This window comes from Bipolaris zeicola (genome assembly GCF_000523435.1).
Source record: "Bipolaris zeicola 26-R-13 unplaced genomic scaffold scaffold_309, whole genome shotgun sequence".
Taxonomy (NCBI): Eukaryota; Fungi; Ascomycota; class Dothideomycetes; order Pleosporales; family Pleosporaceae; genus Bipolaris; species Bipolaris zeicola.
The window spans coordinates 1-22990 of record NW_006912358.1 but is presented as its reverse complement, the minus strand read 5'-3'; the positions used below and the strand labels follow the sequence as shown (position 1 = coordinate 22990).

General features: G+C 50.3%; 10 protein-coding genes across 10 annotated transcripts; 5 read left to right on the top strand and 5 right to left on the bottom strand.

Moving 5' to 3' along the window:
- Positions 1-2564: 2564 nt before the first annotated feature.
- Positions 2565-2753, top strand: COCCADRAFT_110105 (uncharacterized protein; the record flags this gene model as incomplete). The annotated part of the gene is made up of 1 exon (XM_007719440.1): positions 2565-2753. The coding sequence occupies one exon, from the start codon at positions 2565-2567 to the stop codon at positions 2751-2753; it is 189 nt and encodes a 62-aa protein (XP_007717630.1).
- A 209-nt stretch (positions 2754-2962) lies between these two features.
- COCCADRAFT_30599 (uncharacterized protein) lies at positions 2963-3949 on the top strand (the record flags this gene model as incomplete). Its single annotated transcript, XM_007719439.1, has 3 exons — positions 2963-2974; positions 3035-3145; positions 3215-3949. 3 exons carry the CDS (start codon positions 2963-2965, stop codon positions 3947-3949), a joined length of 858 nt encoding a protein of 285 aa, XP_007717629.1.
- A 108-nt stretch (positions 3950-4057) lies between these two features.
- Positions 4058-5096, bottom strand: COCCADRAFT_110102 (uncharacterized protein; the record flags this gene model as incomplete). Its single annotated transcript, XM_007719438.1, has 2 exons — positions 4058-4626; positions 4694-5096. The coding sequence occupies 2 exons, from the start codon at positions 5094-5096 to the stop codon at positions 4058-4060; spliced, it is 972 nt and encodes a 323-aa protein (XP_007717628.1).
- A 1705-nt stretch (positions 5097-6801) lies between these two features.
- COCCADRAFT_110108 (uncharacterized protein) lies at positions 6802-7689 on the bottom strand (the record flags this gene model as incomplete). The annotated part of the gene is made up of 1 exon (XM_007719437.1): positions 6802-7689. One exon carries the CDS (start codon positions 7687-7689, stop codon positions 6802-6804), a length of 888 nt encoding a protein of 295 aa, XP_007717627.1.
- A 524-nt stretch (positions 7690-8213) lies between these two features.
- COCCADRAFT_110110 (uncharacterized protein) lies at positions 8214-8813 on the top strand (the record flags this gene model as incomplete). Its single annotated transcript, XM_007719436.1, has 3 exons — positions 8214-8251; positions 8311-8491; positions 8547-8813. 3 exons carry the CDS (start codon positions 8214-8216, stop codon positions 8811-8813), a joined length of 486 nt encoding a protein of 161 aa, XP_007717626.1.
- A 1053-nt stretch (positions 8814-9866) lies between these two features.
- COCCADRAFT_9491 (uncharacterized protein) lies at positions 9867-12195 on the top strand (the record flags this gene model as incomplete). Its single annotated transcript, XM_007719435.1, has 3 exons — positions 9867-10540; positions 10590-11297; positions 11358-12195. The coding sequence occupies 3 exons, from the start codon at positions 9867-9869 to the stop codon at positions 12193-12195; spliced, it is 2220 nt and encodes a 739-aa protein (XP_007717625.1).
- Positions 12196-13565: 1370 nt separating this feature from the next.
- Positions 13566-14037, bottom strand: COCCADRAFT_9490 (uncharacterized protein; the record flags this gene model as incomplete). Its single annotated transcript, XM_007719434.1, has 2 exons — positions 13566-13731; positions 13829-14037. 2 exons carry the CDS (start codon positions 14035-14037, stop codon positions 13566-13568), a joined length of 375 nt encoding a protein of 124 aa, XP_007717624.1.
- A 1218-nt stretch (positions 14038-15255) lies between these two features.
- COCCADRAFT_30594 (uncharacterized protein) lies at positions 15256-15887 on the top strand (the record flags this gene model as incomplete). Its single annotated transcript, XM_007719433.1, has 3 exons — positions 15256-15643; positions 15681-15829; positions 15876-15887. 3 exons carry the CDS (start codon positions 15256-15258, stop codon positions 15885-15887), a joined length of 549 nt encoding a protein of 182 aa, XP_007717623.1.
- Positions 15888-16069: 182 nt separating this feature from the next.
- On the bottom strand, positions 16070-19369 carry COCCADRAFT_41349 (uncharacterized protein; the record flags this gene model as incomplete). Its single annotated transcript, XM_007719432.1, has 2 exons — positions 16070-17110; positions 17207-19369. The coding sequence occupies 2 exons, from the start codon at positions 19367-19369 to the stop codon at positions 16070-16072; spliced, it is 3204 nt and encodes a 1067-aa protein (XP_007717622.1).
- Positions 19370-20456: 1087 nt separating this feature from the next.
- On the bottom strand, positions 20457-21095 carry COCCADRAFT_30592 (uncharacterized protein; the record flags this gene model as incomplete). The annotated part of the gene is made up of 1 exon (XM_007719431.1): positions 20457-21095. One exon carries the CDS (start codon positions 21093-21095, stop codon positions 20457-20459), a length of 639 nt encoding a protein of 212 aa, XP_007717621.1.
- Positions 21096-22990: the final 1895 nt, after the last annotated feature.

The following is a 22990-nucleotide window of genomic DNA, read 5'->3' as shown; positions in this document are numbered from 1 at the left end:
TGTTTGTGATTCTGCCTTCCATTTGCTCTTTTCTTCTTCGATTCGTTGTTGCAACTCGGCCTCCCAAATCTTCTTCTCTTTATCCAAATCGGCGCGCGCATCTTGGGCAGCAGTTTCTGCTTGGGCAAGCTTGACTTGTAGCTTTTGAGCCGCGGTACGTTGCTCGTTCAAGTCATGCTCAAGAGTACGAGCGCGCTCGTTGAGACTTTCAAGCTCGTCTTCCAGTCGACGTGCTTTTGAGTTGGCTTCTCTCGCTTTGCGTCTGACCTCGGACTCGCGCTTCGCCGTCTCATCACGGTCTTTTTCGAGCGCGGCAACACGAGAGGTCAGGGTTGTCTCAATACCTTGCCAGTTTTCAGAAGCAAGCGAGTACTGTGTTTGCAAGGTTTCGATCTGTCGGAGAAGCTTGGCCTGAGAGTCACCAGTGGCGGATGAAGTAACCTCTTCGGTCCTGCTGCGAAGAAGTTCCAGTTTGGACTCAAGATTCTGGATGGTGCGTTAGTATGCATCTGCATGCAGCCTTCGACTTGACTTACCGCAATCTCACCACGCAGCTCCAGCTCAGTGATCTGTGCCTTTTCCTGTTGGCTTTTGGCTTCATCCCTGGCAGCTTGAAGTTCTTTCTTGGCACGATCTTCTGCCAGCTTCTTCTCTATCCGCAGATTTTCGATATCCTCCTGCAAAGATCTCGTCGCCCTCTTTTCTGCTTCTAGTGCGCCGGATTGCACTCTCTTCTCGGCATCCTCTGCGCGCGACAGGGCGTCATTGAGTTGCTTGCGCAGTTCAGATATTGTCATTCCCGCTTCTTCGCGTTCTGCTCTGATGGTCTCAATGTCCTTTTCAATCTTGCCAACAATCTTCAGCTTTTCCTGTGAAGCCTTTTCAGCGGCTTCGGCGCGACGTGCTCTTTCCGACTGCTCAGTGATGCTCTTCTCAGCCTTTGTCAATCGCTGCTTCAGCATGGTAATCTCCTTTTCCTGCTCCTGAGACTTGGCGCGCATTTTCTTGATGGTAGTCATGTGCTTCATCTCCGTCTTGGACAGCTTCTGGCCCTCTTCCATGAGGGCAGCAATCTGCGCATCTTTCTCTGCCAACTTCTTGTCCGTGGGCGTCGCGTCTTTGTCCGACGAGGCGGACTTTGCAGATGCAGCAAGCTGCTCTGAAAGATAGGTCAGTTTTGACTGCAGTGCATCGATGCGTTCGAGATGTGCATTGATTTCTTCGCGGTTGTCACGCATAGTCTCGTCGTAAGTACTTTGCAAGAGAGACAACTCTGCTTGGATTTGGTCGGCATCCCTGGGCTCGGTAGGCGGGGCTGGGGGGGTTGTGTCGATTGAAGGCCGTGAAGAGATGCTGTCCAAGGACTGGCGGGGCGAGGACGTCTGCGGGGTAACGATGGCGGGTATGGATGGCATGGACATGGTGGGGACGGGCGTTGAGGCTGGCTGGTCTACTATCACGGACGCAACTGGCGGCGGCGACGACGACGTGTCTGGGCCAGACTTAATGGGCGCAGTTGCTTCTCCAACGGGCTGTGGTGGTTCGGGGACCGTTGTATCGTCCGTCTTGGAGGTGCCATGCTGCTCTGGCAGTGAAGTAGGGGCGATGGGCTCTGAAGCCTTTGAATCTATGCTTGTGCGTGATGTGTCGGCAGGTGGGAATGAAGTGCGCAACGCAGGGCTCTCTGGGCGGGAGCCAAGATCGGACGAGGGGCGTGAGTCGGAGCGGTCACTTGCCTTGTTGACGGCTTTGGCGAGGCGATCCTGAAGTCGGGAGTTTGGTCTGCTTCGTGACGGGTTCCGCGAGACTTCTGGGCCATTAGCATCCACGGAGCTTGCTGCTACCTTGGGCTTCTGGGGCTACCCACCAGCTTCTACCCCCAGCTTCTTGTCCACGGCCGCCGCCGCTTTGTCTGTGCCGTCGGCTTTGGCTGCGCCGTCTGTCGCTGCTGGCTTTGGGCCCGTAGAGCCATCTTCAGCCAGAATGGTGTCGAGCCGCGACTCGAGGCCAGAGAGGGCGTTGTTCCACCAGCCCTTGCCGCTCATATTGGTGGGTTTTTTACTTTTTCGGTTGGTTTGCACGTGGAATGGCAGCGCGGGTCGTGACGTAGGGAAAGCGTTGCTAGCCTTCACCGTGCGCTCGTCCTTTGCCCGTGGAGGTGCATTGCTCAAGTACGCGAAGAGGCCAGGCTGTTCGGATGATGGTGGCAGTGGTGGTGATACGGGGAATGCGCCGCTAAGACATGGGCTGGCAGGTGTTGGACGCAGCAATGGGCGCGAATGCTGGATGCTGCGTCGGCTGCAATTGTTCGTCCGTGTGTACGTATATGTATATGTGTATGCTGTATGGATTCGACTGTATTCAAATAAACATATGGACAGCTAACGGGCGCCGTCGTGATTCGTGTCTGTGAGCCTTTGCTGACGGGGTCGTCATCATAGTGCAGCGCCGGGGGCCAATCACACGCCGATTGGCCCGCCTTCCGCCCGCCTCTCACCCACTCAATGCCGTCCTCCGTCTTGGTCTGCGAGTGACGGCATGGGGTGTGTGGATTGCACAGGGACATGTATACAGTACTACATGTATACACAGTATCTTTGCCGCTGTCTAGTCTCGGCAATGTCCTTCGTCAATCTCGGGTACTACTCCATAATATGCCATGTACCCAGCTACTAGTAATACTACACACTAACACCCTCGGCTTGGCATCGCCTACTTACTCCATACCCTCCCGCTCTACTTGTGCTTTTTGACCCAACCCCCCCAAGATTGTCACCATTTCCACGATGCTTGCTCCAATTGGCCTAGTTCCTCTATCGGAACTCATCTATCGCTTCTGCCGTCTTTGATAACGTCAGGGCGGCCCTGTCCTATTGCTTTTGCCTATGTCCTTGCTACAAGTCCCGCTTGCTGCTCTTCTACACACCAACTCCTCCTCAACCCCATGCCCATATCTCTCAAAATGGTACGCGCAGTAAGTTGCCCTTATTGTTGCCGTCTACAATGACAAGCCCATGCCCTAACCATTCCCTAGGCAGTCGGCCAAATGCGTTCCACGGCCTCCATGGCCTCTAATCTGACTCAAGCCCAATCCCTCTGCCGCAAAGCCCACCAAGCCGGCGCAAAAGCCCTCTTCCTCCCAGAGGTAAGCTCCCTGCTCCATTCTCTTCATCTACCCACTTCACAAAGCCAACCTTTTTTCTTTTTCTCTTAGGCAGCAGACTACATCACCACTTCCGGCGGCCTCCAACTCTGCAAGCCAGTCACAACCTCTGAATTTGTCATCGGCCTGCAAGATTGCGCAAAACAATACAATCTCGCCATCTCTGTCGGTATCCACGAACCCGTCTCCTCTGATGCGCAAAAAGTGAAGAATACCCTCATCTGGATCACTCCTCAGGGAGAAATTGCCCAGCGCTACCAGAAACTACATTTGTTCGACATGGATGTCAAGGATGGCCCCCAGATGAAGGAGTCGGATGGCGTCGAACGCGGCCTTGATCTTGGCCATCCCTTCGACAGCCCCGTGGGCAGGATAGGCATGCAGATATGTTTTGACCTACGCTTTCCCGAGCCTGCGCTTGCCCTCAGGAAGCGAGGCGCCCAGGTGCTCTTGTACCCTGCCGCTTTTACCACCCCAACGGGTAAGGCCGGTCACTGGGAAATACTGCTGCGTGCTCGTGCCATTGAGACGCAGAGCTATGTCATCGCTGCTGCCCAGGTTGGAGTACACGATGACCAGGGCAAGAGGCGGAGTTATGGACACAGCATGATTGTGGATCCTTGGGGCAAAATCGTTGCTCAACTCGGAGGCGATGAGGGCGAAGATGGGAAATGGGCCGACGAAGGTGAGATTGCCGTTGCAGAGCTGGACCTTGATTACGTTGAGAATCTGCGCAAAGATGTGCCCATGACACGAAGAACAGATGTTTATGCAGATGTTTCTTAGCTACCATGTTTTAGTACAACCAGGACTCGTGTAATATCGACACTTGAAAACAAGAAGGAACCATTCCTGATCCCCGAAACCCGTGTCCACCCTCACTCTTTCTAACATTCATCTCTGATCCAAATCCTTGCCTTTCAGCAACCACTCCTTGCCGCCTAGCGTCAGATTCGCCAAGGGATGATGCGTCTTCTCAAGCTCACACTCCACCCTTTCCCTCACATGACGCACTTCGCACTGCATCCGTTCCGCCAAACACTTGAGCAACGTCGTAAACAAGCTTCTCTCCTTCCTATCCCTTTCCCGCCTTGGTCCCTGCGTCCTCGGTGCCTCAACCCGACCCTTTACATTCAAACACACCCCTTCCCCCTCACGAATCCCGTAGTCGTGATAAAAATTGAGCAACGTTGTCTCGCAATCCGATCGGTCATGATATAGCAGCGTATCAGAAACGAATTCCGGGCCGATACTCAGTGCAGCTTCTGCAAAGCAGAATTCCAGCGCGTTGCGCAGTTCGAAGTGCTCTGCTTGCATGACGGACCCATATGTGCGCTGGTTGATCCAGCCAGAGCCGTGGTACCGCGCTGCGAGTGTCGAGTGGTGGAGTACAAGGTAGATGGCGATCAACGCATCTCTATGCAACGACTCAATATAACACTGTCCGTCATCTTCGTGCTTTTCTAAAGCCTCCCGCGTCAATCATATGTGCAAAAAACTTGCTTTACAAAAGGGACAGCAATGACTAACCGAGCAACGATATCCTGTGTATGAGTATTAAACCAGTGTAGGCTAGAAACGTATTGTGTGGCATGATTGCGTTGAAGTTGTGGTCGGAGCAGAGAGCATCCATGACGTCGTCTATAATATCGTAGTTTCGAACACACTCGGCCAGCCAGTCGATGCTGAAGTCGCTTTTACATGGAAAATCTGTTTCCGCGTGGCAAAGCTCCTTTTGCATAAAGCAGCGCGTAAGTGATTGTTCGTATGTGCTGAATAGTGTGCGGAGCCGTGGATGCGCATTGCGCAGAGCAGACATCAGGGCTCCGTTTCCGAATGGAATGTGTTGGAGTGTTTGGAGAACAATTTCCGGGGGTATCCGTGGCGAGATGAGGAAGTTTTGGTATACTGATGCGTCTGAAAAGTATATCATGATAATGAAAGGCTCAAACCTGAGCAGTGTTATGACTGTGTGCGTTAGGGTGAGAGTGATTGAGATTGTAATTAGGCTGGGGAGATGATGGCGGCCAAGCGCGCGACTGTACTAAATGTATCGAGGGTAACAGCGCTGTAGGTACCAACGGCTTTTGTACAGTCTTGAGATGGTGAATAAAGCAAACAGTTGATTGATAAATTGATCGTGACATGGCTATATACCGAGCTAGTGAAGACCGTGATGGATGAAGGACGGGTACCATGATGGCGGGTCGCCTTTCAACATCGCAGGCACCAGTCACAAGGACACAAAGTGGAACTGTGCCGATCCACGATCATGATGTCCATCTCATATAGTCGTTTGTCGCACACTTGGCCATGGCTTTAATCTACAGTCTGCCTGTATCTGTGCTCAACGCGCTAGAGAAATCCAAGTAGCATTGGGTGCAGGCTAGTAAAAAGATTATGGCGCAATATTAGGGCCGATGTACAGAACAGGTGGGGGGAGGAGTACTAGTAGGAGATGAAGGAGGTTACTAGTGGGGCTTCCGCCAATCTCTCCTAGCATTCTCTACAACGCTTTACCCGGGTATCTTGTAAACTCCGCAAACGAGATGCTACTATATCCACGTGGGCATGCCACTCCTACTAGACGAGATCAATGCCCTCCCTCTCTGCCGCCTGCAAAACAAAACTCCTCGTCTTTGCATCTGGCGCTAGATCCAGAGGGACATGGCCGTCATTGTCCTGCTTGTCGAACTCGGCACCCAGAGTCAAGAGTAGCAGTGCTGCATCTCCGTGTCCCTCGCTCATGGCATGATGCAGCGGCGTCATGCCATCGACGTCGGTGGCATTGAGAGGGCTTTTGGCGTCTACAAGTGCCTTCATCATGGGTACACTGCCCACTGCTGCAGCGCGATGTAGTGGTAGCTGCCCACGTTTGTCCTTGACTCGTGCCGATGCTGGGGGCTTTTGTGCCAGCAATGTACGGGCAATGTCGAGGTTGGCTTTTGAGGCGCAAAAGTGCAATGCAGTCTGACCATTGTTATTCTTCGCATTGACGTCGGCGTCCTTGGAGAGCAGCAGGTCTACGATTTGTTCGGCGTCTTTCCGTGAGCACGCCATCATCAAGGGAGTCCAGCCGGAGCCATCGGTGGCGTCGGGATCGAATGACTTTGTCTGCACAAGGGACTGCACGATGGCGAGGTGGTTGTACGAGACGGCCCAGTGAATGGGAAGACGGTCGTCCGGGTCGCGGAGTGATGCAAGCTTGGGGTTGGCCGCGAGCAGAGAGTCGACGCGGGATGCTGGCACTGGTTAGAAGACCATGGCTCGCCTGGGCGGATGATTATTGCGCAGACCTTGGCCTTCTCGACACGCCTCATGGATAGCGTACTTGGCTTTGTATTCCTCCATTGTGGATTTCGCCTGAGATGCTGCCGCGTGCGTGTTGGAGTACCGCCACCAACGTTGATCCCGCCTCGACCGAGGCTTGAACAATACTGCCAGGCGGTGAGATGCTAGCGCCGATGAGGTCATGCATACCTGTATGTATCTACACTATCTCATTCTCAGGCTTCACTGTATTGCAAGGAATTATTTCTACTCATGTGGCTGGCATTAAAAACATTTTTTTTTGGATAAAGCAACGTTGAAAACCAGACAAAGTGGTATTATTACAAAATAGCTTTGCATAGACCACCTCAAAGCTCGCTCTTCCAAGAGTGATCCTCTGGTACACCCATCTTCCTTTGCTGGAAATTCAGTATCCGCTGGAGAAATATGGGCTTGATGCTCAAGATGCCAATCAGACTTAGCAAAATCATAAGCAAGACACCCAGGCCAACACCCAAAGCCACAGCATCCCCCTGCCTGCTGACTTTCCTGAGCCACGCCTTTGTGTCTTCGACAGCAATGTTTTCATCGTATGCCCGCCGCACGCTCATCAGCCCAGGAAGGCCGTCCAGAGATCGATGGTTGAACTGCTTTTGATAGTCACCCAGTTCTTGCTTCTCTATCATCTTGCGAGCCCAGCCTTCCATTGTATCCCGAGGCTTGAAGCCATGATCATCATGCGTGCCAGGCTCATGATCGGCAAAAGCAACAGCGTCGCCGACAGCATCTGTGCCATCAGTCTTTGCACTGGCGATTTGCGGCACTCCGAAACCACAGCTCGTCTGCACTTTTTGAATCTTGAGCACAATCACCGCTCTTACACCGGCGATGTCGACATCATCTCCATTTTCCGTCGACATCTTTGCTCGGATTTGGCTAAAGTACTGATCCCACTTCTCCACCACTTTGCCCTTACAGAACAGCCGCATGACCTGTGGTGAAGGGCCAAACGAGGAAAACATGAGCGTCACACGGCCATTTTCGTATATATGTGAAATGGTCTCGCAGCCACTGCCTGTAGCGTCGAGGTAGGCTACTGTGTTGGGTCCTAGAACGGCAAACGATTTTGAGGGATGTCCTTTGGGTGATATGTTGACGTGCTCACCAGCCCATGGCGCGCTGGCGACAAAGAAGAGAGGCTGTTTCGTGATGAAGTCGATATGTTCCTGCGTGAGGGAGGGATAGAATTTGACCATGGTGAGGGCGTCGAGTTATCAAAAGGCGGTCAGGGTTTTGGGGAAGGCGTTGTTGCTGTCCAAAGTGCAGTAATGCGGAGACTGTTGATGAAAATTTGAATACTGCCAGAGACCAAGTTGATGGAGAATGCTGGTATGTCTAAAGTAGATTGCTTGTAGACGGTTTTGTCGAAAAAGACAATGAGGTAGTAGAAGTCCAGCGATCAAAGTGACAACTGTCGATAAACAGAAGGCGGATAAGAAGTGCCAGACGCGTGAATCGTCTCGAGAGCCAATCGTCGAGTGCGTTGTTCCCTTACTGAAGTACGAGTCTCAGGAGTTGGCGATTGTCTGTCAGGGATATTTGGTCAGGAAAGATTGTTAAGATAGTGAAATGCACGGTATCGGCTCTATGCCTATTTTGGACTGGCCCAGGAACTAAGTCGTAGTGGGGGCGGGGCGGGGCGCGTCTGCGTCGAGGAATCGCGAAGTCATCGTCGCAGGTTGCAACATCACACGTCTAGAACGTCGCCATCATACTCAACATGGTGCTCGCACTAGCATTGAAAGCAGAACTCAATGGGTAAACCTTCCACCCCATCACAATTTGACAAAACACTCTACGTACTGAACTCATCCCAGGGTAACAGACCTCCGCCCCAACGACACCGAAGAAGCACCTTTTTTCTATACCTTCAAAGTTCAATGCACGTCATGTCGCGAGATCCACCCCAATTTTGTAACAGTCAACCGCTTTGAGATGAACGAGCAAAGCGGCAGTAAAGGCGAGGCAAACTTCGTATGGAAATGCAAGAACTGCAAGGTTGCTCTACTCACATGCTGATTCTATCATACCGCACTGCTGATGCTTTCAACAGAGGGAGCATTCGGCAAACGTCAAAGCTGCACCCGCATCGTACCCGCAGAGTGATCCACCCAAGATGATTAACATACTCGAGTTCGACTGCAGAGGGTTGGAGTTCACTGAATTCAAAGCTGAAGGCGAATTCCTTGCCACGGGTATTGAATCCGGCACCAAGTTTTCTGGCATAGAGCTACCTGATGGGGAATGGTACGATTATGATGAGAAAGCCGGCGAAGAGGTCAGCATCACAAATGTGCAGTGGGAGATTCGTCGTGCATGAAGATATCTAGTGTAGGCTGGTAAATTGATAGAGCTCTACCCCAATCTGTGTCGTAAGCCACCCGTTCCTACCAGTACCCAACTATTAGAAACCAATAAATATCCTTCTATCCGCACTTTGAAAGACCGAAAAAAAGACTCAATACAACCTTTGCGTAAAGGATGCCCAGCAGCGAAATTTTGCGAAATTCACTATCTCGAGAGCCGTAGGTCTTGCTGGGCTTTCAAATACGCGTTGGCCTCTAGGATCATCGACATATCTCTAGTCCAGCCCTATACACCATCAGGGTCTAGGACTATATCCTAATAATAAATAGGATATCACCTTAAGCGCCTAGAAAGAAGTTATCGCGTGACTCTATCCAGTAGTATTAAGGATACCTTAGGTAATAGTATAATTAAATCTATAGCTATAAAACTACTAACTAGCTATAAATACAAAGCATAATAGATAGTAGATTTAGTACGAGTAGTTATTCTAGGTTGAGTAAAAAAGGTTAACCTTGAAGCTGAAGGACTTCTAGGCTTAGAAGAGTACATTTAAAAGAGTGTTAGTACTTAATTACTATACGAGTCTAAAAGCTATTTATATAGATAAAGTTACAAAGACCTGTAAGAGCTGCACTAAGGTTGCAGGCTAGTTGAATTCCTGCATATATGTTAATTGACTTGGAAGGAAAGCTTGGCATGATGATCATCGTAAACGTATGCACCATCAAGTGAAGGGCCAAGAAGGCAGCAGCGCTGAAAGACGTAACTGTTGAATCAAACATGCCGAATCAAACTGCATTCAAGGATCCTGGGCCGATCATGCAACTTGCATAGCGGGCCAATGCCTTTGGTTGTTATTGCAACTAGCCTCGTTTGTTCATGCGCATACGCGGCGTGGTACAAGTGTACGTGTTTCCCTCTTAGCCAACGAAGATTCCTGGGGTATATACGAGTGCGAGAGTTAAGACGGGCACCTTAGACAACTAGCCATCCGGATTGAAAGACCTTCCTATCTCTAAAACTATCGCATTGCTACCTCTACTATAACCCACCTTCCGCAGCAATGGACGTTCGCAAAGATCTCGATGAGTACACGCAGATTATGCAACAGCAAAAGCGTGTCCTACAAGATGCTAAGAAGAAGCAGGGTCAGTATCCCCGCGATCGTAAGGGCAGGGACATCATGTTGTTCGAGTTCACAATGGCGTCAGTGGCCAATACACAACGCGCTGGAAGCGAAGACACCCAAACGATACATTCGTCGTTTGTTCCACCAGCATATCCACCTTGTACCACATCTCTCGGCGATTTGAAACCTATCGCGATTGAAGGTCTCAGGCTCGAGACGCATCATCGTGGCTGCTATCTCATATTACGAGCCATCACCCCTCCGAACCGTATGACTGCGATTCTTGTTCTGGTTGAAGACGAACACGGGGACGTCACGCTATTGCAACTGTACCAGCAGGAAGATGAGGCCAACCGTCCAGCATCTACTGTTGTTGACAAAGGTTCAGTTCTTCTGATTAAGGGGCCTTTCTTCAAAATTACGGCTTCTGGAGACTACAGTTTACGAGTGGATCATCTTTCTGATATCATTTTCCTTGGCAACAACGATTCCAGGATACCACCATCATGGCGACAAGGACTGTTCAAGTCGGGAAGATCCGCGGACTCTCTGAAGCTTGAAGGGAATGGATTTGTAGGGAAAGGAGAGTATTGGAGGGCTATCGACAAGTGAGCAAGCTGATTGATGAGAAAGTAATCGCGCTAACGTATGGAGCAGGTACTCAGATGCTTTAGCGCATCCCGCAACACCTGACGAGATTCAAGTGATCAAACGAAATAGATCTTTAGCATATCTAAAGACCAGGCAATATGACGCCGCGTTGTCTGATACTGGATTCCCAGACTTTGGCGTGGAAGCCTCGGAGAAAGCATTGTTTCGAGCAGCGGAAGCTCTATACCACCTCACTCGTTATGAAGAATGTTGCAGCGTGCTCGAGAAACTCTGCAGACTCTTTCCGAACAACAAAGAAGCAGTCGCTGCACATACCCGTGCACGCAATCGAGTCCGTGAGAGCAGCACCGGAGAGTTTGACTTCAGGCTTCTCCAAGCGGAAGCAAGGAAGCGTATTCCCCCACATCTGGACCACGGCACTTATATTGGACCAGTAACGGTTAAGAAAGCCAAAGGAAAAGGTCGCGGCTTATTCACAACCGCATCTATGAAAGCAGGGGATCTAGTACTGTGTGAAAAAGCTTTCTGTCATGCTCACGTCGACGAACCGGGGAAAGGCAATGCAAAGGTGACTCTTTTGATGAATGTGGAGACAGAAAGAGCTTTTATGGGCGGTCAAGCACATCTCATTCAGTTGATCACGCAGAAGCTGTACAAAAGCCCTTCTATGGCTGCGGCTTTCACTGAATTGCATCATGGCGATTACAAGGCGGTCGACAAGATGTTTGTTGATGGACAACCGGTAGTAGACACGTGAGTAGCACCTGTAATGATGAGCCAGCCGACTTGATAAACTAATGTTTTACCCTCCAGCTTTCTCGTCGAACGAACAATGGCCCTCAATGTCTTTGGCTGCCCTGTTACATCCCTGAAAAGTCACAGCGATGTCATGTCTAGCAAGCTCTCGAAAAGAGATTCCGCATTTGATTCGTGTGGCATCTGGATCAAAGCCTCATATATCAATCATAGTTGCCTCGGCAATGTGCGTCGCTCTTTCATTGGAGATATGATGATAGTGCGCGCATGCAAGAACCTGGAGGCTGGTGTAGAGCTAGCCTTTCCCTATGAAGCTCCAAGGGGTGATTATATTCCCGAAGTTGAGCAAAAGTTCAAGAGCTGGGGATTCATTTGCAGGTGCGCGCTTTGCGAGGATATTAAAACCACCAAACCGTCGGAAGTGGCAAAGAGAAGGAGCTTGCTGGATCAGCTGGACCGTCTCTGCAAAGCTGGCTTAACAGCGCACAATGTTCCGACCAAACTGGAACGCTTAATCATGGCGCTGAACGAGACATACAAGCGTCCGGCGGAGGAGGTTCCTCGACTTTTGCTGTTGGATCCACAGCTATTGCTGACGCGGGTCTACATGGAAAAGCGTGATCTCACGAAGGTGTTAGAGTCGGTTGCAAAAACTCTCCATACTCAAGGCTTCATCGTCACTGGGCTTGATCAAACTCGTTCAGCTTTGGTTATTCACAAATGGGTTCATATCGTGGACCATATGTTAGAGGTCTTTCTACATGGGCAGTCAGCTTTCGAGCAATTGGGGATATGGGAGAAGTCAAAACAGGCCGAGCAATATGCAAGAGTTGCATATCGGATATTGGTTGGGGAAGAAGCATCCTTCAATCGGACATATAACACAGAGTTGTAAATTCCAGGTCGCCGTAAAGAAGCCCCCCATTCAAACGCCGACAGCTCGAACATGGTGGAACGGGAGACGATGCAGATCATTAGGATCGGTAGGCGAGGCACCTTGTTTAGCAAAAACCTTGCGTGCAATCTCTAGCACAATGGCTGTCTCCCTAATGCAAGTATAGCAAGCTATCGACCCCGAAAGAAAAACTTCTTGCGTGCCGTATTTGCTTACGATTTTAGCCCAAGTACCACCTCTGACTGCAAAGTAACAGGCGGTACAGCTTATAATTAAGTCCTCTTGAGTCGGTGACGGTTTTGGCGACCTTGTCGTAGTGGGACGCTGGGTCGATGATTGCGATGTGATAGTAGGTTTTGCTGTTGGCGTTCCAGGTATGCCCACACAATAGCACGTCTTTTCCCAGAGGTAGAAGGGGTTTAAAGTACGCGAGATTCTGTTAGACAGTCTATGTGGGACTATCACATTGACCATTAATGCGTCAAACGTCGAGGACAACCAGAAGACTCAGCCCATGCTATTTGCTCTCTTTCCAGCCCTGAGGCGTCTTTTATCAGTGGCCAGATTCTCGATGTCAGCGGTGGCTTTACATTTCATTAGGTAGGGATACATGTAGATGGGGAAAAGCAAACAGAAGACAGTACTTGCATTGCAATCAAATGATGATCACGGAGCATTGTAGTCTGAAACTTGTTCATATTGCAATCAGCTTGGATGTAGCACTGAGCAGTGATCTGCTGCATCGCCTCCTAGTCCTGTGGGCCAATAGGCCTTGTTGGATACGCTCGAATTGTTAACCAGGAATTGTTCCTCACGTTCGCAACTGCAGGTCTGTTCTCCATGGTCGTATGTCAGCTTATCCTTTCTGCTCTCGAATATCCAGACTATCTTGAGCCACTTAGGGAAGAGATTGAAAATGCAATTCGCGAACATGGAGTCTGGAACAAAGACGCTTGTGCGAGAATGCCAAAATCAGAGAGTTTCTTGCGAGAGACGTTGAGGTTAAGTCTTCCTACTGCGCGTAAGTCAATTCCTGGGGGCATGAAGTTGGATAGTGACATCTTGTTGACCACTTCCCAAAACTAAGTTACAACGAAAGGCCGATGTGGACATCCCTCTGTCGAATGACGAAGTGATCAAAGCTGGTACACTCATCGGGTTTCCTACTCTGGATATCCAACGAGATGGAGATTACTACTAACACCCACTGTAATTTGATGGATACCGTTTTTACGATGCCGACACAAACACTACCAAGGTAAAATCGGTGACACAAAGCCGCTAGGGTATATAGGTGAAGTATTCGGTAGCTAGGCCTAGCTACCCTAGAGGCACAACTATCATCAAATTCATCCTTCACATCTAACACATTAAACGTCTGTTCCATCTTGAGCGCCAATGATGCCATTGGGGGCAAACCGATTGTCAAGGGCAACGCGTGATGCGAGACGTGTGTCGTTGTTCGAGGCGAGACACACATTTTCGCTGGGCTGGGAAGCGCATTTGACGGGATTGACAACGAATATCGGCGGACCTCTTTCGATAGGTTATTAATACTGGTTGCAGGGAGGTGCTTCTCGATCAAAGGGAGGCACGTGTGATCTGGAAGCGCGGCCGTAGTGCAATGGCCAACCTTTCTAGCTCGTTAAGACTGTTTTCCACGCCATTGATGATGTTTTTAAGCAGCTTTGCCCACTTTTCATCAGACGCAGGACCATAATATGTTCTGTAAATCGTGTAACCCCAATGGACCAAGAACTGTTCTTGGTCCACTTCCGGACCCATGAACTCACCCTCAGGGAACTCGTAGAGGTGGGCGAGAAATTCTGACACATTGTCCATGATTGTGGGAAATCTAGAGACAGAGAGTGGCCTTTGCAAGTGTGTGCGTGGGAGTGAGTGTTGATAGGCGTGATCGAGTTTTCAGAAAGGCCGCCGAGGCGAAAGCGGAGGCGGAGTAATAAAAAAAAGCGATCCTTCCTACACATTTAAAGACACCGTAATAGAGGCCCGTGCCGCTCTGTGCTAGGACCGGATTACTTATTTCCGTCCCGGCTTTGCTAGAGTTATTCGTCTGATAAGGTAAATGTAGAGTAGTAAACGCCTCTCATGTCGCTAACCAACACCCCTCGACGCAGCAGCTCCGCAACGAGCGCTGGATAGGTGCCAACATCTTCAAGCCCGACCGGGCCCTTATCGAAGCCCATTCCGTCGAAATCGGTGCCGATGCCGACGTGCTTAAAGCCGATCAAATTGCCCAGGTAGATGATATGGTCAGCAACATCCACGACACGCTGAAGGCGTCGCGTTGTGTCGCGACCGAGATGTGCGATAGATCGACCATGAGGTTGTCAGTCATGCCACCGGGTTTCTGAAAGGCCCTAGCGCGATGCTGTTAATCATAATGGAACTAACAAAGAGAGCTTGTTTGAACAGCTGTGACTCCCGAATAAAGTCTTTGTCGCAGGCAAGTTCCTTGCCTAGCAAGATACGAGACGTAATGCGATTCACTATCTCCGTATTATTATTATTATTATTATTCTAGTTTAACGTCCTGTGTCAGCCGGTGGGCTATATAAGACGTGTAGNCCGGTGGGCTATATAAGACGTGTAGGCTAGGCCTACAGGTAACTACGTAGTGCTATCAATTTGGTGTAGGTAGGGGAGGGGGTCATCTAAATACAGGTGAGGCTCGTAGCCTAGTGTGGGGAAAGGTAGTAGGGGGTCTTGCGGGTGGGAGGAGAGGTAGGGTATCACTATCTCCGTAAACTTGGGGAAAACTTATATCGTCATCTATTTGCTGGCGATACCTAATTTTGCTTCGAGGATGTACTCGCAGTTTTCCCTTCATGATTTCGACTAGCGAGGCTACAGGCTGATTAGACAAAGGAAGCACACGATGATGTCGACCTGTCATCAAACCAGAACACGGACTTATTCACCCATATAGACAGGGCGCATTTATCAGCTTTCTTTCTTTCCGACGTTGACCTGGATACCCAGCTAGACAGCCACCAAGCCATTGATTTTGGCAGCCTCGTCAACACTCTCGCAGACGGCATGGCGAACCTCCCACTCGACTCGCCCTTTGCACTGGGGATATCTGAAGCTGATAACACCACCACGACGATTGCTGCTACAACTACTACCACCAATCCTAGTAATAGTATCCCTGTAACCATGACTACTGCTATCCTAGCAGCTCCCAACATGATCCTGGCATCATGCCAACGCGCACCAACGCTACTACAACATCTCGGCGAGACAGCGGATAGCAACACGCTTGCAGCGGCGATAAACAGTGAACCTGGTGAGGAAGGCTTTCTGGCCAGCGCAGTGCAGCACTCGCGAGTGCTGCTGGACCATTGTTCCATAGTTCTGTCCTGCGGGCTGTGCAGCCGACGCATGTCGTCGACACTGGTACTGTGCCAAGCCATGGACGAACTGAGTATGTCTTTAGGTATGGGCACGCTGTGGATGGATAGGGGGTTGTGGTAATAACAACAGCGGTGGCGGCAGCACGTCCGCGTATGAGCAGGATAAATTGCCATTGATCAGCAATTTTGGCAAAGGACGAGATGCGGCTGCGTGCGCGCGCATGACGGTTGGATTGGAAAGGGGAGTCACGTCAAAAGTAGGTTAATTTCGAGCGGCAGCTACATAGTATGGGTAGTTTCCAGGCGTTCGATTAAAAAACAAAAGCTGGATGTGTAATATGAAAGAATAATGGAAAACACGAATGATGCATACGTAGAGAACAAGATGATGAATTAAAGATTGCTTAACTAATAGTAACTCCTTGTACTTGAATCAATCGCTTTTCAATTAAATAAAAATGACAGATGCATTTTTTGGAGAGGAAGGGGTCCATGATTTAATGGGCTGGGAAACTAGCTGCGATTGCCTGCGAATCGACTTTGCCAACACGGGTCAGAGGGAAGGCGTCAACGCAAGCAATAGCAGAGGGCACGGCTGGCTTGGGCAGGATCTGCAACATGGCATTCCTGACTTCATCTTGGGACAAGGTAGCCGGCTGAATTACAGCAACGAGGCTATCTCCTTTTTGAGACCTTGTAAGCGCGACGGCTTTGACATGCGGCAGCGCCTTGAGAATGCGGGTCTCAAGATCGTCCAGATCGAGCCTGAAGCCGCGCAGCTTGAGCTGGCGGTCTCTCCGACCAAGGCAGACGATATGACCGTTGTGATCCCAATAGCCGTAGTCGCCAGTCTGATACATGGTTTCGCCCAGACCGGGACATATCGTGTCCGGCACGAAGCAGGCAGCCGTGTGATCAGGCATGCTGGCATAGCCTAGGGCAATCTGCACTCCAGCAATGTAGATTTCGCCAACGGCGCCCGGTGGGAGTAAGCAGCCGTTGCGTCCCAGGATGTAGAGGCGCGACGTTGGATTAGGGTGGCCAATGGTGACGGGTTGTGTGGGGCGTAGCCGAGTTATGGTTGCGCCACCCGTACCCTCGGTGGGACCGTACATGTTGTATAGCTTGCGGCCGCCAGTGGCCCACTTGTCGACAACAGGGTGGGGGACTTGCTCTCCGACCAGGTAAACAGTCTCGAGGTTGGCAAAATCTGCAGGCGATAGGCAACGGGCGACCGAGGGCGTCATGATGGCGCTACTGACTCGGCGCAGGACGTCGAAGGGATCAGCCAACGTGGCCGGGTCGCGCAGGACGAGCGTTGCCCCATAGCAGAGGGTAGAGAAGATCTCATGGATGCTTCCGTCGAAGGCGGGCGACATGAATTGGGCGATTCGGACGCCCGGGTTCGCGTGAAGGCGTACCTCGACGTCAGCCTGGAAGGCGATCAGGGCCTGGTGGGTGCACACGACGCCCTTGGGACGGCCAGTGGAACCAGAGGTGAAGCAAAGGTACGCGGGGGCTAGCGGCTGGGGAGTGTGCTTGTTCATGTACTTGAGTTCTCCGTCGCCCTCTCCGTCGCCGTCGTCTGCATGGTGGGGAGCAGCTGCGACAGCAGGGAGCAATTGCTGGCACACCAAGTGGGCACACCCGTCTGGCATCAACTCTCTCTGCCACTCATGACCAACGACAAAGACACGGCCGCCGGCCGTCCCGAACATGTCGCGGCGAAGCTCGTGGGGGAGAGTGGCATCCAAGCTGCAAAAGACAGCGTCGGCTTGCAGTGCGCCGAGCAAGCCCACGATCCATTCCAAACTCCCATCCGCATGCACACACACAACCTCGCCAGCCTTGACCCCAGCCTCGCCCAAGGCCGTGGCGGTGCGAGCCGTGAGCCGATGCAGCTCAGCGTACGTGATGCGTCGGTTGCCAACCTCGACTGCCACCGCCTCTGCGTGCGTGCGCGCGGCCGCGTCCAGCATAGATACCAGATCCTCGTGCATATGCGCAGCCCGTGTCGTCGATCCAGATATGCAGTTTCCCAAGACTCGCAGCCGCATCTGCATGGGCACTGTTACTAGCGCTGACTTGCACGCATGCATGGGCGTTGAGTGCGCAAGCCGCTCCAATGCCGTAGCAAAGCACATGGCCATGTCCTCAACGGCCGTTGCCGCATATCGATCTGCATGGTAGACCACACGTAGGCTCATCATTGCCTCATCGAGCGCTAGGCTGAGTGGAATGCTACTCTCAAAGTCGTACTGCACGGGTCGAAGTGGCTGCATTTCCTCGCCAGCAGCCGCCCTGTCGATGCCCCGTGTGACGGACAGGGCCGCCTCGAAGTCGCGATTCAAGCCGTGCTCGGGTGCACTCCATTGATAGCACGAGAGTTCTACCAAACCGTTGAAGACGTTCTGTACAAACTCGTCCGTCATTATAGCCTCGTCAACATTTGCGTAGAATGGCAGTGAGTTAAGAATAGGGCCAATGACGGTGTCGATGCCGTCGATGGGCAGGTTTCGCCCACTCATAATGGTTCCAAACTTGACCTGACTGACATCTGCATACGTGGCTTGCACGACCGCCCATGCTGCATGGAAGAAGGCCGCCACAGTGACGCCTAGCTCCCTGGACTTCTCCCGTAGCAGCTCACTCAAGTGCTCAAAATTGACGTTGACTTCGTTGCGCTTCTTTCCTTGGATGGTTGGCCATTTCGTTGCTGCCGCTGCTGCTTCTACTTGTCCCTTCGGTCTCTGCAAACCAGTCTCTGTAGCTGCCCCTGTGTGCTCTCGTACACAACTTTGCCAATACCGAGTCGCAGCTTCGCTCTGTTCCTTGGCCAGTGCTTCGATCTCTTTGGCCGCCGTCAAGAACGATTTTCCTGCCCCAACTCCCACTTCTCCCGCTGCTACCCTCCGCACCTTGACCGCGAGACGTTCCATGGCAAACCCATCCAATAGAGCATGATGGATAGATATCATAATGGTAGCTTCACTCTCACGACGTCTGCCGCTGCTGCTCTTGCTACCGACTCCTTTAAACACGACGGTTTTGAATACAAACGTCGGCTGTACCTGTCCCTCTCTTCGCGCCAGTTCTTCTTCGTATGTCGTACGATCAAAAGTTACTACTTGTGTCCATGGGCACTCAAACTTGCGTTTGCGCATGACATATCTCCCCTGGCCCGCCTCTTCAAACCTAGTAGAGAACATTGGTTCCATAGCTAGCACCCTCTTCCAGGCATACGTTATGAAGGGAAGATCTTCGAGGCTCCATGTTTCAAAATAGTGTATTGTGCTTTGCCCGCTATGGATGAACGCTGCTTGCAGACCAGTTGCCGGGGCTGACTCTTCATTCGAGACTGATAGTGGTTTGATCCCTGATTGCTCTGATGGCAAAGCATCCTCTACATTCTCGCCGTCTGGGACACTAGAACAGCCAGACAGCGAACGAGATGGCGACTGTGACAGAGATGATAATGACGACGGTGTTGTTGATGGTTGTGAATATTCGGTCACTGTTGAACTGGAAATAAGCTCGGGCTTGGCAGGGGCCTCCCTTGTGCGCGGACCATCACCTGGCAGCAGCGCTTCGATAGAAGGTGATGTGAGTAGCGTAAAAACTGTTGGAGGTTTGGACACCACGGCCTTGCATGCGTGTTGCACCTCGACCGCCGACAGTGAATGGCCTCCGAGCCCAATGAAACATTTTGATGTGTCGATGCTTTCCGCCGGTACGCCCAAGGCCTTTGCAATCGATGAGAGAATGAAGGTGCGTTCTGCTGACGTTGAATCAAACATTGTGAACAAACGAAGCAACGAAAAAGTATCAAAAAGGACGCGCAAGAAGTCAAGATGATCACTGTTGGGTGTGACTAGTGTGGGGTGTGCTCATTAAAGAGGTGCAATCGGTTCATGTTTTCTACACCATGTCTGCAAACGTATTTTACGCTACCAATAAAGATAAGGTGGCAAAGGAGCTCTACGCCAACCAAAAGCGTCCTTAGCAATACTAAAGTTCATTTTTTAGGTCTACGATCTAGGTGACAATCTTAACAGACACTGTGGTTGGCTTAATTCTCCTTGTTCTGGGGATTTATGGGTCCAAAAAAAAAGTTGACTGGCCGGGCAAAATACGATTGCAGACATGGTGTATTTTTCTTGCACAGCATCCCGTGTATTGTGGATCAAATGGACTTGTGGAATAAGGCCCTCCGTCGCTATCTGGAAATTTGCTTTTATAACTGTTACAGTCTGTGCCCCGTCTTCGGAGACCGACTGAACCGTGTATGCCATCTCATACTACTATTGGCCATTTGAACATAAGAGCTGGGTTGAATATTTGAAATTGCAGTCTCGGTACGCTCCTTCGCCCCACCAACACCAACGCCACCAACGGGACACCGTGCCGATCCGGCTAGGAACTATCTTAAAATGCACGATGTCGTCTAAGTATAGCTATTAAATAGCGCAATAATAGCTGGCATGTAGGGTCTTCAAGTTACTGGCCGTATGAGCAGAAGAGTCTCCTTGAACCTTGACACTCTCTTCGATATCACTATGGCGAAGCGATCAGCCAAGCACACCAATTTGTGGTTACTCAAAGTGCTGCAATTCTGCGTTCCGGAAACCGATATGATTGACATACGAATTTTCATAGTACCAAACCTAACTTAAATTCGCATGCCCCGAAAGCATTTCCTACCTACTATACATATACGCTTTCCTGCATTGTCCGAGCAATTTTATATGCTTTCTTATCCACCCATAAACCACTCTGTGATTTGTTAGACCAAGCTTTGGGAGCAAGGTCAAATGCACAATGCCACATATTCCTCAGTGGGTGGATCTTGGTAATAGACCACTCACCATTATCCGCCAATGCAATTCACTCGTCCTTTGTCGGCTCTACACCATCTGCTGTCATCATCATGTTCATGGCACCGTAGCGGGACAACCTCGCACTCCTTGTCGTGTCCAGCATCTCCTCCAAGATAGTCAGTCTGCTGTTCTCGCCTGGTATAATAGCCTTTTCGATGTTGCTTAAAATGCGCCTAGCATCCTCATCACGCCAATCATATAGCGTCCACTTCATCGTATACACATTGCAAGGCGGGATGCTGTCAAAGAAATCGTCACCAATGAGGTTTTCAACAGACACCTGCACAGCTGCATCTGTAAATTGGCCGTCAGCCGAATGGAATAGCGGCTTCGCATACTCAATGACGTGTAGGAGGTCGAAAATGCCGCCCTTGAGAGATTTGTGCGCACGCAAGAGCATGGCGATGAAGCCGCCACCTCTACCTCTAATGTCAATGATCGTCTCCTTCTCAATCTCGCTCCATGGATAGTCGGCTAGAATGCCCGGTGCTTGGGCTGCCGCACCTGCTCCAAGTGACGCGTGCAGCTGTGGCACCCATCCTTGGCTGCGGAAGTACTCAAACATGCTGACGTCAATGTCATAGTTAATCTGAGCAGCCGACCAAACTGCATCTTGGCTCAGTAACGACGGAATTCCACGTGCCATGTCATAGAATTGTGTCCCATAGAGCGTGGTCCAGCTATGCCATCTTGTTCAATGATCCGACAGCAAAATCCTTGACGTGGCGTTGTTTGTGTATGTTTTGCTCGTTTTGTCATAGGCAAATATGACGTTCCTGACAACGACTCGAAGCACCTGAGCGAGACGATGGGCGCGCGCTGAGCACGCTTTCCCAAGAGATACAATGTCCATTGATCCAGACTTCTCGAGATGGTCGGCTATTTTCAGTTTGATCGATGGATTTGGTCGCCAACTTCTTCAGCCCTTGCTATGATTATGCAATCCTTTCTGCAGTTCCTGACTTACACCCTGGGACTTGAGTGAGCGAAGCACGTCTTCGAGTTTGGTGTTGAGAAGTTTCAATATGGTTGTCATTGTGTATGTGAGCAATGTGCGAGCCATTTGTGTCTGTGTAACTAGAGGCTTAATACGAAAGACACCGGATGAAGCCTGACAGCCCTCTGGAAAAGATCTCACAATGGTCGACTTTATTATCCTGACATTATGATAATAATTAGTCGCCTTGCGGTCTCCATACGCGCTCCATCCAGGGAGATTGATGCAGTACCTAACCTTGATCGGTAGCCGACGCAGCAGCGGGTAAGTCAATAGACCACTGTACGAAGCGTGAATGTTATACTAACTCCCAAAGGGAATACCGGCTACTGATTTCCATCATTTAGTTGCGATACAATGTGTGGCGTTTTGGATTTGGTCCACGGCAATGCATGGGCAAATTTGCTGCCGACCGTATGCTTCGGAGCATAGTTGCTAGCATCATTAGAGACTGGCAGTTGCAGTTCAGACCGGAAGATGCTACTAAGGACTTTACGGTAAACCCTGACGAATGGATCACACATCCTGACATTCGCCTCATTTGCAACAAGCGGAAAACATGAATGAGCGAGCTATCTGGAACGATATTCATTTATTTTAGAGGCTGAGAGATCCTCTATACGAAGACCTTTTTGGGACATACAGTGACAATCATAATAATGTGCGCAAGGGTTTATCGCCTTGTTACAGACCTTCGAAGTCTTTCGGCTATAAATATCAATGTTTTCTGTTTCCATTAATTCTTGTGGTTCTTGTTGTGCCGGTGCACAGGGTCACGTGTGACCCTTGTGCTGACAGTATGAACCATTCTGAGGACTATACGACAGGATCTTCAGAGTAGAGTAGAGCGACATGTAATCTTTCAGGTTTTATTCTATACTATGCCCTCTTTCTCCTACGAGACTACGCTCCTCGCCCATGGAGATCCTAGGGGCAACGCCGTACATCTACCCGCTCACCATAGTAGAACCTGTATTCACTACACACTCTACACTCGTTCATTATATGCACAGATCTCATAAAACAAAGGACTCAGGCGTGGTTGCTCTAGTAGAATCTGTCATCAAACTCAACCAAATAGCGACTTGGAGCACATGGAAGAATCATTCACTAAATATTTATCTTCAGCTGCTTAATTTTTTTGATATTTGTATCTTTCAGTACTAAGATAATCACAGCTAGCATAACTTGACTTGTCATTAAAATGAACAAAAGGCGCAGAAAACAATGCTGGAAGATAATTGAAGTAAGTATCTGAGAAATGGATAGTAGCAGTAGTGCGGGAGAGGTCTACCTGGCTAAAGTCATAATTACCATCTATATCATCTAGCTTGTATCACTGTCAGTTGGATGATCATATGTTCACTACTCTAATTGTATCAGACTAAAATTTTTAAACTATAGCCTCCGCTTAACGTGGTTCACAAGCGAGTCGGCCACCCAAGCGAGTCGGCCACTTTGCTCCGACGCGTTAACGTCAACACTATAACACGTAATGACTCAACAACGCAACTCTCAAACTTTATACTCTGAATCAGATCTTC